This window comes from Lithobates pipiens, unplaced genomic scaffold, assembly GCF_037356315.1.
Source record: "Lithobates pipiens isolate NorthernLeopardFrog02 unplaced genomic scaffold, aLitPip1_a1.2 Scaffold_8, whole genome shotgun sequence".
Classification (NCBI taxonomy): Eukaryota; Metazoa; Chordata; class Amphibia; order Anura; family Ranidae; genus Lithobates; species Lithobates pipiens.
Window position 1 is genome coordinate 4,941,152 of NW_027507903.1, and position 16,082 is coordinate 4,957,233.

Below are 16,082 nucleotides of genomic sequence, written 5' to 3' on the forward strand. Positions count from 1 at the left end.
AGCGGAGGTTCCACTTTAGGGTGGAATCCCGCTTTAACTAGTTAAAGTTTGCTGCACAACATTTAGACAGGCCTGTGAAATACGGGGAGAATATCGTCTGGTTAGATGAGACCAAAATGGAACTCTTTTGATGCCATAATACACCGGAGGTCACATGGCACGTCACCCCAAAAAACACCCTCATACCAACAGTGAGGTTTGGAGGTGGGAACATCATTTTGTGGGGGGCGGAGCTGTTCTTCAGCATATGGCAGTGGCCATAAGGGAGCACGGGGCGCCGCCCCCTCTTTCCTGCCACCCTTTCTATCCCCAATAGATAGATTGATGCATTGAATGAATCTATCTATGGCCACCGCTGCCACCCCCATACAGGCAGGGGGTGGTTTTGAAGCACCCGATTAGAGCCATAGGCTCTAATAGGCATCAGAAAGGTGACCTGCGAGCGCCATGCTGGGCGCTCGCAGGCCACTCGGCTGTGTTAGAAAAGCAAATGAAAATTTGCTTTCCTAACACTAAACTGCCTCTCCGCCAATCAGGTGCTTGGATCTGTTACCCGCCACCTGATTGGCTGAAACGATGGGCGCTGTGATTGGATGCCAGGCGCTCAATCATCGCAGAAGACGGGAGAAGACATCGAGGAGCTGTCCCACCGAGACAGGTAAGTGCAGATGGCGGGACGGCGGCAGGCACACTGGCAGCATTTGATATGGCACAGTGGCTGCGTTTGATGGGGCACACTGGGAGCAATTGACGGGCACAGTGGACGGTAATTGATGGGCACAGTGGTTGCGTTTGATGGCACAGTGGCACCAATTGATGGGCGCAGTGGCTGCATTGTATGGGGCACAGTAGCTGCATTTTATGGCACAGTGGCTGTGTTTGATGGCACAGTAGTGACAACTGATGAGCACAGTGGCTGCATTGTATGGGGCACAGTGGCTGCGTTTTATGGCAGAGTGGCTGCATTTGACGGCACAGTGGCGCCAATTGATGGGCACAGTGGCTGCATTGTATGGGGCACAGTGGCTGCGTTTTATGGCACAGTGGCTGCGTTTGATGGCACAGTGGCACCAATTTATGGGCGCAGTGGCTGCATTGCATGGGGCACAGTAGCTGCATTTTATGGCACAGTGGCTGCGTTTGATGGCACAGTGGTGACAATTGATGGGCGCAGTGGCTGCATTGTATGGGGCACAGTAGCTGCATTTTATGGCACAGTGGCTGCGTTTGATGGCACAGTGGTGACAATTGATGGGCGCAGTGGCTGCATTGTATGGGGCACAGTAGCTGCATTTTATGGCAGAGTGGTTGCATTTGATGGCACAGTGGCTGCAACTGATGGGTGCAGTGGCTGCATTGTATTGGGCACAGTGGCTGCGTTTGATGGCACAGTGGCGGCAATTGATGGGCACAGTGGCTGCATTGTATAGTGCACAGTGGCTGCATTTTATGGCACAGTGGCTGCATTTGACGGCACAGTGGTGACAATTGATGGGTGCAGTGGCTGCATTGTATGGGGCACAATGGCTGCGTTTGATGGCACAGTGGCGGCAATTGATGGGCACAGTGGCTGCATTGTATGGGGCACAGTGGCTGCGTTTGATTGAACAGTGGCGGCAATTGATGGGCACAGTGGCTGCATTGTATGGGGGCACAGTGTCTGCATTTTAGGGCACAGCGGCTGCGTTTGATGGCACAGTGGCGGCAACTGATGGGCACAGTGGCGGCAACTGATGGGGTTTTTTTTCAGAATTTTTCAGTTTGTTTGCGCCCCCCCCAAAAAAAATTTGAGCACCATCCGCCATTGGCATACGGTACTGGCAAACTTAATATCATTGAAAGAAGGATAAATGGTGATAAAAATCTGCTGCCATGGGATGATGAAGATGTAACAAAGCCGGACATCTCAGCCGGACATCTCAGCCGGACATCTCAGCCGGACAATGATCCCAACACAAAGCCAAGGAGAAAGAAAATAAAGCTGCTAGAATGGCCCAGCCAATCACCTGACTTGTATCCAATAGAAAATCTTTGGAAAGAACTAAAGATCAGAGTTGATAGAAGAGGCCCACAGAACCTTCAAGATTTAAAAGACGGTATGTGTGGAAGAACGGGCCGAAATCACACCTGAGCAGCGCATGCGACTCGTTTCTCCATACAGGAGGCGTCTTGAAGCCGCCATCACCAACAAAGGATTTTGTACCAAGTATTAAATACATTTCAGTTTAGCGGGTTCAATACTTTTCCCCGCGTCCTTCCATTTTATTACACAGAACTTCATTTCTGAACGTATTTGTTTTGGTGTCTTTGTATGTGTGGATTGGATGGATTGTCACCGACATGTGGGGGGAGATTTCACGTCAATCGAACCTTTACCGATAGATTGAATGGAATGGAAAAATGGTGAATGGAATGGTTGCAATTACTTTGTATCCTATTTGCAAAGCAATACAGAAGAGAACCCGCGCTGCAACCGTCTGTCTTGGATTTCTATATATTGAAGGTAAATACATGAATTTTATTAGAATGTGAATTTGCTAGAATCGTGAATTTTGCAGATATTAGTGAAATCGAGATATTTTTTTAAATCTCAACAGTTATTGTTCCAGTGGCTCACTAACCCTGATCCCTACTTTTTCTTTACTATGATAATCGGGACCATCTATGCGGTATGGACACTAGATGGCACAATGATAGGAAATAAGTATGGTCTTCAGCACCATCTAGTGGTCATATATCTCAATACTGTCCAAATTGACACATTTGAATTGCAGAGAATACAGCGTTAAAACATCTGATTGTGCTACATTCCTACAGAACGAATTTACATGCAGTTTCAATGGATAGACAGGTATACATTTATTTTGTTACATGAACCTCTAAGTGTTGTAGTAGTGGGGTTAGGTAGTAGATGGAAGTACATGATTAAAGTTTGAAAAACACTGACTTGGAGCTTTGCTGAAAAAAACAAAAAAAACAAATGCAGGACAGGAGGGCACCATCTCTGGGAGTTTTTCAGACAGGGTCTATGAGGTACATATTTGGCCTACACCTATTGTAAGGACATTATTCGGCTTTAGTCAGAGCTTCACAATTGTTCTTTTTTTTTTTTCATCTACAGGCGCATAGCAAGCTTTTTTGGTAAAGGTGAACTAACCTTTCACCGCCTCCTGCCCGGCGTATAGAGAAATGACGGCAGGCCGGATGCTCTCTTGTTCTGGGACAACATCTCACTGTGCTTGCACGCCCGTTGTGGGGCACGCAAACACGGCTATCGCGGGCACGCTGTGTCCCTGGTACACGGCGGGACCCCGATCTCAGTAAAGAGCCGATGACGTGGCTCTTTACCCATGTGATCGGCTGTGTCCAATCAAAGCTGGTCACATGTAAACAATGAAATACCGGTTATCGCCTCACCTCACACTGACAGAGTGTGAGGAGAGGAGAGCCAATCAGTGGCATTTCCTCACCGGGGAGATTGTACAGGTAATCAGGGTACTGATCATCAGTGCAGCCCCAACAGTGCCCATCAGTGATGCCAATATGTGCTCATCTGTAATGCCAATTTGTGCCCATGAGTGATGCAATTCAGTGCTGCCTTTCAATGCCCATCAATGCCTGCTCATCAGTGCCTCCCATCAGTCCTGCCTTTCAGTGCCCATTAGTGCCTGCACATCAGAACTGACCATCAGCACCGCCCATCAGTCCTGCCTATCAGTGCCGCCTATCAGTCCTGCCTATCAGTGACGCCTATCAGTGCTGCCCATCAGTCCAGCCTATCAGTGCCATCTATTATTGCTGCCTATCAGTGCCCATCAGTGCTGCATATTAGTGCCTCCTCATCAGTGCCCATCCGTGCAGCCTATCAGTGCTGCATATTAGAGCCTCCTCATCAGTGCAGTCTATCAGTGCCCATTGGTGCCACCTCATCAGTGCTGATCCGTACAGTCTATCACTGTCCATCAGTGCTGCCTCATCAGTGCCGATCAGTGCAGTCTATCAGTGGCCATCAGTGCAGCCTATCAGTGCTCATCAGTGCAGCCTCATCAGTGCCCGTCAGTGAAGTCTATCACTGCCCCCTCATCAGTGCCAATCAGTGCAGTCTATCAGTGGCCATCAGTGCAGCCTATCAGTGCAGCCTCATCAGTGCCCGTCAGTGAAGCCTATCACTGCCCATCAGTGCCACCTCATCAGTGCCAATCAGTGCAGTCTATCAGTGGCCATCAGTGCAGCCTATCAGTGCAGCCTCATCAGTGCCCGTCAGTGAAGCCTATCACTGCCCATCAGTGCCACCTCATCAGTGCCGATCAGTGAAGTCTACCAGTGCCCATAAGTGCCGCCACATCAGTGAAGTCTATCAGTGCAGCCTATCAGTGCAGGAGAAAAATTACTTTTTTACAAGATTTTCTGACAAAAACTTTTTTTCATTTTTCTGTCTTTTTTGGGGTTTTTTAAGCAAAAAACAATTAAAAAAAACTCAGTGATGACTAAATATCACCAAAAGAAATCTCTATTTGTGTGGGGGAAAAAAATGATAAAAGTTTCATATGAGTACAGGGTTGTATGGCCTTTGTCATTCAAAGTGTGACAGCGCTGAAAGCTGAAAATTAACTTGGACAAGAAGGGGGTGCAAGCTAATATTGAAGCCGTTAAAGAGGAACTAATAAACCCTCCTATCCTTCACAGAAAGCTGCCATCTTAGCCTCTGCTTCATTTGCAATTGCCATGGCGCTGTATATGTGACTAGTCACCAGTCATTTGATGGCTTGACAGTAGTGTTGAGAGCACAAGCAACTGTGACTGTTACCATTCACGGCACGCTTTGAACGTAACTTTTTTTTTTTTTTTTTCCGAAACTGTTAAATCAGTGGGTTTAGTTCCACTTTAATGAATGGGGAAAAAAAATCTGCTTACTTTCAATATTTCAGTAAAGTTGCGTTCCTTTGCAGAAGTTGCAATCAATGTTCATCTTTTTATTTCCTTTTATTATTGTAGTTTATACAGACTCAGCAATAACAAACAAATAGATACGGCATCAGCTGCAGCATCCTGAATGGTTACCCCGACCAATCGTTACCAAATGAGATCACAGATTCATCTCCACCGTCAGCAACAATATACTGTAAGTGCATGAGATCTACCCACACACAGGACGCCATACAACTCTGCCATCTTGTGGAATATTAGTGTATAGCTTTGTACATTTTATTTGCAAGCTTTACTATTTAACCACTTTCAGACCGGACCAATTTGCTGGTCAAAGACCAGACCACTTTTTGCGATTCGGCACTGCGTCGCTTTAACTGACAATTGCGCGGTCACATGGAGCAGAGATCAGCGTCACTAGTTGCTAGGCAGAATGGAGAAATGTTGTTTACAACAGCACTTCTCCATTCGGCCGCTCCGTGACCTGGATTGTTTTTCAACATGCTCATTGGCACAAGTCTGGGTGTATGGGTGGGTTCTATTCCCAGGACTGACAGGAAATTACTACCAGCAGATGTGCAGCTTTTCTGCTGGTGACCAGAGACTGGACAGCGCCCTCCAATGGCCAGGCTGAAGATGGGAAATTACATCCCTCTCTTACTAAGTCCCCCGCGACCACTAAAACCTCTTCCCCCCACCCCTAGGGTTGCCACCTGTCTGGGATTCACTTGGACAATCCGGGTTTTAAATCCTGTGTCCGGTGTTTCAGTCCTCATGAAACCCGGACAAACCAGTGGCAGCCCCGCAGCCCCAGTCCTCCTATCCCCCCCTCTCCCCTCCAGTCTTTTATTTGGGGATGATTTAACTGGGATACAGACGCGGGGGGATTATACTGGGGGACTGCCTTGATTGATGGCAGTCTCAACATTTCAGCAAGCCGCTGAGACGGCCGCTCCCTGTCCCTCCACAGCTCAACGCTCCAGTGAGCTCGGAGAAGCAGAGAGGAGAGACGCTGACTCTGGGATCTGTGAAAATTGAGCTATTGGCGATGTTCGGTGGCTCGGTTCTCAGTGCAGAGAGGGTGGGGGGCAGATGCAGCATCCACCTAGGTAAGTATGAATCTAAATAAAATAGAAAAAGCCATACTTCTCTTTTAACCCTCTTGGGCATGCAGGTCAGCAGAGCGTCACAGGTTGCCACTGGAGTCCTCTTCCCCTCCTCCATGATGACATCACGGAGCTGCTGGATGTTGGAGACCTTGCGCTCCTCCGCCTTCCGTTTGAGGATGTCCCACAGATGATCAATAGGGTTTAGGTCTGGAGACATGCTTGGCCAGTCCATCACCTTTACACTCAGCTTTTTTAGCAAGGCAGTGGTGGTCTTGGAGGTGTGTTTGGGGTGGTTATCATGTTGGAATACTGCCCTGCGGCCCAGTCTCTGAAGGGAGGGGATAATGCTCTGCTTCAGTATGTCACAGTACATGTTGGCATTCATGGTCCCCTCAATGATCTGTAGCCCCCCAGTGCCGGCAGCACTCATGCAGCCCCAGACCATGACACTCCCACCACCATGCTTGACTGTAGACAAGACACACTTGTCTTTGTATTCCTCACCTGGTTGCCACCACACACGCTTGACACCATCTGACACCAAATAAGTTTATCATGGTCTTGGCCACCACGCCGCAGCTCAGTTTCAGGGTCTTGGCAATCTTCTTATAGCCTAGGCCATCTTTATGTAGAGCAACAAATCTTTTTTTTCAGATCCTCAGAGAGTTCTTTGCCATGAGGTTCTATGTTGAACTTCCAGTGACCAGTATGAGAGCGATAACACCAAATTTAACACACCTGCTCCCCATTCACACCTGAGACCTTGTAACACTAACAAGTCACATGACACTGGAGGAGAAGGAAAATGTCCAATTGGGCTCAATTTGGTCATTTTCACTTATGCCCTGTACACACACGATAGGATTTTCCGCCAACAAATGTTGGATATGAGCTTGTTGTCGGAAAATCCGACTGTGTGTAGGCTCCATAGAACATATATTGTCAGAATTTCCGCCAACAAATGTTTGAGAGCTGGTTCTCAAATTTTCCGACAATAAAACTTGTTTTCGGATATTTTGATCGTGTGCACACAAGTCCGACACACAAAAGTCCACATATGCTCGGAATCAAGCAGAAGACCCGCATTGGCTATTGAACTTCATTTTTCTCGGCTCGTCGTACGTCTTGTACGTCACCGTGTTCTTGATGTTCGTAATTTCCGACAACATTTGTGTGACCGTGTGTATGCAAGACACGTTTGAGCCAACATCCGTCGGAAAAAAAAATCCACGGTTTTGTTGTGGGAAAATCCTAGCGTGTGTACAAGGCATTCGGGGTGAAAATGGCCCCACATCCAATCACTGGCTAAATCCTGCCTCCTTAACCTCCGCCACCTTGATTTCATTTCAGGTGCATGTGTAGAGACATAGCAGGGATCTTCACCAGGTCTACCTGGCAGAGCTCCGTAATGCGTCTGCGCATGCGCCCAACCCCTTGCGCCTGCTTCTGCACATGCACAAGATCCCGCAATCTGCCTCCTGGGATGAGCAAAGTAGAACTCCCAAGAGATAATTCGCAGGACTGCTGGCATGCTCAGAAATGGCAGAACCCTGAGCGACCTGCGGAAATCCTGATCATACATGGGATCCAGGTACGTCACCCTTGCCTGCGCGAGAATGGTGCAGCAGAACTTTAGTAACAAAAAGATACACACTATATTAACAAAAGTATTGGGACACCTGCCTTTACACGCACATGAACTTTAATGGCATCCCAGTCTTCGTCCATAGGGTTCAGCGTTAAGTTGGCCCGCCCTTTGCAGCTATAACAGCTTCACCTCTTCTGGGAAGGCCATCCACAAGGTTTAGGAGATGTGTCTATGGGAATGTTTGACCATTCTTCCAGAAGCGCATCTGTGAGGTCAGGCACTGATGTTGGACGACAAGGAGGCCTGGCTCACAGTCTCTCTAAAAGTGCTGCAGAGACCACTTTTATCTTAAACAGCACCACTCGCCGTTTCAAAAAATACCGGGGTTATGGTTATCTGCTGCCATATCAACGGTATTTAACGCCAAAGTACTGACATATAAAGCGTAAAAAGCCTTCTGTGTGCAGAAGCCCCTCTCAACCCCCCCCCCCCAATACTTACCTGAGCCCCACCTCTTTCCGGCAGCAATGTCCATGAGTGCCTCGGCATTTGGGACTCTCCTCCTGATTGGCTGAGACACAGCAGTGGCGCCATCAGCTTCTGCAGCTGTCAAAGTCAGTTAGCCAATCAGGTGTGAGAGGGGGTGGGGCCAAAAAGGCAGATGCGTGTTTGAATGGACACAGGGAGCTGTGACTTGGCTGTGGTGCCCCCATAGCAAGCTGCTTACTGTGTGGGGCAGTCAACAGGAGGGAAGGACTTACAATTATTATTATTCAGGATCTATATAGTGCCAACAGTTTACGCAACACTTTACAATATAAAAAGGGAGACAATACCACAAAATACAAGAGGATTAAGAGGGCCCTGCTGAGAAGAGCTTACAATCTAATAGGGTGGGGCAGGTGGTACAAAAGGTTGTAACTGTGGGGAATGAGCTGATGGAAGTGGTAAAAGAGACACAGGTACAGGTACAATCACTTCAACTCCAAAATTCTTCCTTACCTCCTTGACATTAAGGGCGGTCTTGAATTCTTGCAGATCGATTTCCTTGTCTTCTCCGGCAATGTTCTCAAACTGTTTGGTCACCCACTCCAGCCATTTGGTATCCTCGTCCGTACTCATGGTTCTGACACTGAGCGAAACAAGCAAACTCCATGTTACATTTCATTTTATTATCCACTTTGGGTCTAGGGCAATTTTAAATTTTTTGCAAACATGATAAAAAATCTTTTTTTTTTTTTGCTTGAAAATTACTTTACTCGTTCTGGGCTATGGGAGGATGACGCCTGCACAAACTTCTCATCGATCTGGGTGATGTCATATGACGTCCTCCCCCAGATCGCGCCCCACGCTCGGCCACGCAGCAGTGGGATCGGTCACCGGCTGCCACCCCCTGGACACAGCCAATGACTGATCACTGTACCGGCCCGCTGCCGGTACCATGTGACGCTGTGACCAATCATAGCAGGTCACATGACAGTTGTAAAAAAAAAAGGATGGCTTCCTTTCATGGCATCCACTGTATACAATTGTGTTTCTAGCTGTGATTGGTCAGTGTGATCGCATGGTACAGGCAGGTGCTAATCGCAGCAAACCTGTGCCACATGATCAGCTGTGGCCAATCACAGCTAAGCACAATAAAACAAACTGAACGAATCAATTTCATTCAGTAAAATCCTTGCTTGTAACTATGAAATTCATGGCTATATGCAAACATAATGTATGAAAAAAAAAATACTGATCACTTCCCCAGAGTAGTACAATGTAGTAAAAATACTGATCACTTCCCCAGAGTAGTACAACGTAGTAAAAATACTGATCACTTCCCCAGAGTAGTACAATGTAGTAAAAATACTGATCACTTCCCCAGAGTAGTACAATGTAGTAAAAATACTGATCACTTGCCCAGAGTAGTACAATGTAGTAAAAATACTGATCACTTCCCCAGAGTAGTACAATGTAGTAAAAATACTGATCACTTCCCTAGAGTAGTACAATGTTACTATATTGCTCTGGTCAAAGTGTGTTTAAAAAAATAAATAAATAAATTAAAAAAAACATAAATTGTAAAAAATAAGATAATAAAATAAAGAATTAAAAAAAAAAAATTTTTTCTTCATACCGTCACCAGTCAATGTCCCTGATCACCGCCACACCTGCTATATGATGAGGCTGTACTGCACTGGTGACCGTATGTTAAAACAAAAATTAAATTTCTTAATTTTCCCCCAAAGAATTGACAAAATTTACAACTTCAAAAAACTCACCATGCCTCTTACTAAAATAAATAAATGAATCTTAAAAAATAAAAAAGATGTAATAAAAAATTTAAAAAATATTTTTTTTTTCTTCACACTGTCACCAGTCAGTGTCCCTGATCACCGCCACACCTGCTATATGATGACGCTGTACTGCACTGGTGACCGTATGTTAAAGAAAAATTAAATTTCTTAATTTTGCCCCAAAAATTTAAAAAAATTTACAACTTCCAAAAACTCACCATGCCTCTTACTAAATACATTGGACTGTCTACTTTACATAAAGGGATCATTTGAGGGGTGTATTTGTATTGTCCTGACTGTACATCAGGAATGATAAGTTTCAGATATATCCCATAGATTGTGGGCTCTATAACTTTCCTACAGACTAAATAATATACACTGATTTGGGTTATTTTCACCAAAGAAATGTAGCAGAATACATTTTGGCCTAAATTCAAGATGAAAGATTATTTATTTGCCAACAAAGAAAAAAAAAATGTTTTCAAAATTTTCGGTCTTTATTCATATGCTGTGGTCAGATGATAACAAAACTGAGCTCGTTGGCATTAACTCGACTCGCCGTGTTTGGAGGAAGAAAAATACTGACTATGTCCCTGAGAACACCATCTCTACAGTCAGGCACGAAGGTGGAAACATTATGCTTTGGGGCTGTTACTCTGCTAAATGGACAGGCTGACTTTGCCACATTGAGGGGCCAATGGACGGGGGGCCATGTATTGTAAAATCTTGCATAAGAACCTTCTTCCCTCAGCCAGAATACTGAAGATGGGGCGTGGATGGGTCTTCAAGCATGACAATGACACAAAACATACCACCAAGGCAACAAAGGAATGACTCAAGAAGAAGCACATTAAGGTCATGGAGTGGCCTAGCCAGTCTCCAGACCTTAATTTTATAGTATGGTTCAGATGGTGTGAAGCGTGTGTGGTGGCAACCAGTTGAGGAGCACAAAGACAAGTGTGTCTTGTCTATAGCCAAGCATGGTGGTGGGAGTGTCATGGTCTGGGGCTGCATGAGTGGTGCCGGTGTTCTGTCAAAAACTGTCCGGCCATTGGACAGTGTTCACCCCGTACTGCTCAGGTGCAGAGCTTGCGCAGTACGGAGGAGAAGGAGACTCCGAAAGTCTCCCAAGAAGAACGGCACCTGCGCACTGAGTCCAGGTGCAAGCCCTACCATCCAAGTGGACATACGGTAGCACATAGTAACAGGGCCCCTCGCGGGCTCACTTATCTCGCCGTGCTTCGGGCCACGGCCTCGCTTCGCTCGCCACGCTTCGGGCCACGGCCTCGCTTCGCTCGGCTATTTTTTCTTCTAACTCTATCTCCACTTGGATGGTGGAGCTTGAACCTGGACTGACAGCGCAGGTGCCGTTCATCTTCGGAGACTTTCAGAATCTCTTTGTCCTCCATACTGCGCAAGCGCAGTACAGGGTGGACAGTATCCGATGGGGGACAGTATTCGACACATCACCAGCACTGGAGAGCTACAGTTCATTGAGGGAACCATGAATGCCAACATCTACTATGACATACTAAAGCAGAGCATGATCCCCTCCCTTCGGAGACTGGGCAGCAGGGCAGTATTCCAACACGATAACGACCCCAGACACACCTCCAAGACCACCACTGCCTTGCTAAAGAAGCTGAGGGTAAAGGTGATGGACTGGCCAAGCATGTCTCCAGACCTAAACCCTATTGAGCCCCTGTGGGGCATCCTAAAAACGGAAGGTAGATGAGCGCAAGGTCTCTAACATCCACCAGTAACGTGATGTCGTCATGGAGGAGGGGAAGAGGACTCCAGTGGCAATCTGTGAAGCTCTGGTGAACTCCATGGCCAAGAGGGTTAAGGCAGTGCTGGAAAATAATGGTGGCCACACAAAATATTGACACTTTGGGCCCAATTTGGACCTTTTCACTTAGGGGTGTTCTCACTTTTGTTGCCAGAGGTTTAGACATTAATGGCTGTGTGTTGAGTTACTTTGGGGGGACGGCAAATTTACACCGTTATACAAGCTGTACACTCACTACTTTACATTGTAGACAAGTGTCATTTCTTCAGTGTTGTCACATGAAAAGATAGAAGAAAAGATTTCCAAAAATCTGAGGGGTGTACATACTTTTATCAGATACTGTGTATATATATATCTGCATTCCTGAAAGCCATCTCTCACTAGACGCTAATTTGTAATGGAGGCCCCAGCTTGTTCTCACCGATCCTGTACAGGAAATAAGTATGATTGTCTGTAATCATCGGCCTCACTAATGTATGTAGGGATCGTGAGAAGGAAGTGGGATTAGGTATCTGCTATGAAGGTAGTTAGAGAATATTTAATTAAGATGACAAATTCAGGACACCTTTATCAATACAAAATCCATTACCAGCCCTGTAATTCTTTCCATGGATGAACATTCTTATTAATCTTTAATGCTTCCTCGGGCTGGGAGGCTCCTGCTGGGAAGAAGTCATCGGCACCTGTGTTGTTCTATGGGAAGCGTCTGCTGTCAGTGACAGTACACAGAGGGGGGGCTGACGATGAGACAATGAATGGGGGTCATGTGTGCGCCAACAGGGACAGCTGTTATCCGCGGTGATGTCACCTTCTCATCCTATGTGCCGTAATTACACCTCCACTCCAGAGCGCTCAGAGGACTGAGCATTGCTGTTTTATGGCTATGCCACGCTTGTTACTGTCCAGTACCTTTTTTTTTATCTTAACTGCTTCAGCCCTGGAAGATTTTACCCCCCCCCCCTTTCCTGATCAGAGGCACTTTTTGCTTTTCGCTTTAACTGACAATTGCGCGTCCGTTCGACGTGGCACCCAAACAAAATTGACGTCCTTTTTTTTCCCCACAAACAGAGCTTTCTTTTGGTGGTATTTGATCGCCTCTGCGGTTTTTATTTTTTGCGCTATAAACAAAAAAATGTGACAATATTTTTAACTTTTTGTTATAATAAATATCCCCCAAAAATATATTAAAAAAACAACTTTTTCCCTCACTTTAGGCATTTTTAGTCTTCTACATATTTTTGGGAAAAAAAATAAAAAATCCCGATAAGCGTATATTGATTGGTTTGCGCAAAAGTTACAGCATCTACAAAATAGGGGATAGATTTATGGCATCTTTATTATTTTTTTTTTTTCGTTATTAGTAATGGCGGCGACTTCCGATTTTTTTATCGTGACTGCGACATTATGGCGGACACATCGGACACTTTTGACACTATTTTAGGACCATTGTCATTTATACAGCGATCAGTGCCATAAAAATGCATTGATTACTGGGTAAATGACACTGGCAGGGAAGGGGTTAACACTAGGGGGTGATCAAGGGGTTAAATGTGTCCTAGGGAGTGATTCTAATTGTGGGGGGGGGGGGTGGGTGGGTTACTAGTCACATGACAGCGATTACTGCTCCCGATGACAGAGAGCAGTGATCTCTGTCATGCCACTAGGAAGAACGGGGAAATGCCTTGTTTGCATAGGCACTTCCCTGTTCTGAGGCTCCCTGACACGATCGCCCGGGAGACCGGCGGACATCGAGTCCACTGGTCCTGCGGGCACGGTCACACTGTACGTGACATGTGTGAACACGCCAGCTATCCAAGCCTCTTAAAGGGGACGTACAGGTACGCCCATTTGCCCACCGCTGCCATTGTGCCGGCGTATATTGGCAAGTGGTTAAAGAGACTCTGTCCCTAAAAAAAAAAAAAAGTGTTTTTCAACCTTTCTTTATCCATGACACTTTAAAAGTATGCAAAATCTTGAAGCAGCCCAGTCTAAAATGGGTCACCCCTTTACATCAGAATCCACAAATAGCAGAAATGTGACCAGGTGCCTCCATCCCGATATATACACAATATTACCAAAAGTATTGGGACACCTGCCTTTACACACACATGAACTTTAATGGCATCCCAGTAGGGTTCAATATTGAGTTGGCCCACCCTTTGCACCTATAACAGCTTCAACTCTTCTGGGAAGGCCGTCCACAAGGTTTAGGAGTGTGTCTATGGGGATGTTTGACCATTCTTTCAGAAGCGCATTTGTGAGGTCAGGCACTGATGTTGGATGAGAAGGCAGTATCCACTCTAATTCATCCCAAAGGTGTTCTATCGGGTTGAGATCAGGACACTGTTCAGAACAGTGAAGTTCCTCCACCCCAAACTCGCTCATCCATGTCTTTATGGACCTTGCTTTGTGCACTGGTGTGCAGTCATGTTGGAACAGGAAGGGGCCGTCCCCAAACTGTTCCCACAAAGTTGGGGGCATGAAATTGTACAAAATGTCTTGGTATGCTGACACCTTAAGAGTTCCCTTCACTGGAACTAAGGGGCCAAACCCAACCCCTGAAAAACAACCCCCCCACACCATTACCCCCCTCCACCAAATGATTTGGACCAGTGCACAAAGCAAGGATCACCTGAGCTATTTTCAAAAACGTGTTGCAGCAGAGCGAGTTCCCATAAAGGTCAGATCTCTGGCTGAATTGCACGTGGTTTATCTGATACAACATTGCTAAGGGGAAAATTCTGCTAAGTGCTATTTCTATCTAAATTGGGAGAATAAATGAATTATGAAGTTGTAGATAGACTGGACTCCTTTATATTAGAAGAAAAAAACTATGGGGTCCCCATGCTTTCAACTAATAAGAACTGCAAAGACCACTTTTTAATCTCACCCCCCCCCCCCAAACATCTTCCTTGATAATAGCAGCATAAAAATTGATTATTGAATCATTAAATGAAACAAGTCCAATCCATAGAGGCCTCACCTTGCAGGTTACAGGACTTAGAGCAGTGGCAGTCAAATTTCTTAATAATATAGAGGGCCTTCATGTGCGGCCCCCCAACATCACCGATGGTGACTAAAATTCAGTGATTATTCACTTTCATAAGCCGCAGACACACAACAGGATATAGTCAAGAACTATGGGCATGATGTAAGAGATGGTTAGAGAGTAGAGACTGCGGACATGATACAAGATATGATCAGAGACTGCAGACATGATACAGGAGATGGTCAAAAACTGCAGACATGATACAGGAGATGGACAAAAACTGCAGACATGAAACAAGTGATGGTCAGAGACTGCAGACATGATACAAGTGATGGTCAGAGACTGCAGACATGATACAAGAGGTAGTCAGAGACTGTAGACATGATACAAGAGATGGTCAGAGACTGCAGACATGATACAAGAGGTGGTCAGAGACAGCAGACATGATACAGGAAATGGTCAAAAACTGCAGACATGATACAGGAGATGGTCAAAAACTGCAGACATGAAACAAGTGATGGTCAGAGACTGCAGACATGATACAAGTGATGGTCAGAGACTGCAGACATGATACAAGAGATGGTCAGAGACTGTAGACATGATAAAAGAGATGGTCAGAGACTGTGGACACGAAACAAGAGATGGTCTGAGACTGTGGACATGAAACAAGAGATGGTCAGAGACTGTAGATATGATACAAGAGATGGTCAGAGACTGCAGACATGATACAGGAGATGGTCAAAAACTGCAGACATGAAATAAGTGATGGTCAGAGACTGCAGACATGATACAGGAGATGGTCAGAGACTGTAGACATGATACAAGAGATGGTCAGAGACTGTAGACATGATACAAGAGATGGTCATAGACTGTACACATGATACAAGAGATGGTCAGAGACTGTGGACATGAAACAAGAGATGGTCTGAGACTGCGGACATGAACAAGATTTGGTCAGAGACCACAGACATGATACAAGAGATGGTTTGAGACTGCCGACATGATACAAGAGATGATCAGAGACTGCAGACATGATACAAGAGATGATCAGAGACTGCAGACATGATACAAGAGATGGTCATAGACTGCAAACATGATATGGGAGATGGTCAGAGACTGCAGACATGATACAGGAGATGGTTAGAGACTGCTGACATGATACAAGAGATGGTCAAAAACTGTGGACATGAAACAAGTGATGGTCAGAGACTGCAGACATGATTTGAGACTGCTGACATGCACAAAAAGATGTATAGAGACTGCAGACATGAAACAAGAGATTGTCAGAGACTGCAGACATGATACAAGAGATAGTCAGAGACTGCAGATATGATAAAAGAGATGGTCTGAGACTGCAAGCATGATACAATAGATGGTCAGAGACTGCAGATATGATAAA

At 45.8% G+C, this 16,082-nt stretch overlaps 2 protein-coding genes across 2 annotated transcripts in view; both read right to left on the reverse strand.

Moving 5' to 3' along the window:
- PAQR5 (progestin and adipoQ receptor family member 5) overlaps positions 1–16,082 on the reverse strand; it is a 617,270-nt gene that overhangs the window by 366,447 nt on the left and 234,741 nt on the right. The gene's annotated exons all lie outside the window — the stretch shown is intronic.
- Positions 1–16,082, reverse strand: part of NOX5 (NADPH oxidase 5) — a gene marked incomplete at its 3' end in the record, with an annotated part of 75,930 nt that overhangs the window by 53,718 nt on the left and 6,130 nt on the right. The window contains 1 exon segment of the mRNA XM_077474165.1: positions 8,626–8,755. Within this exon segment, the coding sequence (XP_077330291.1) occupies positions 8,626–8,745 (120 nt within the window).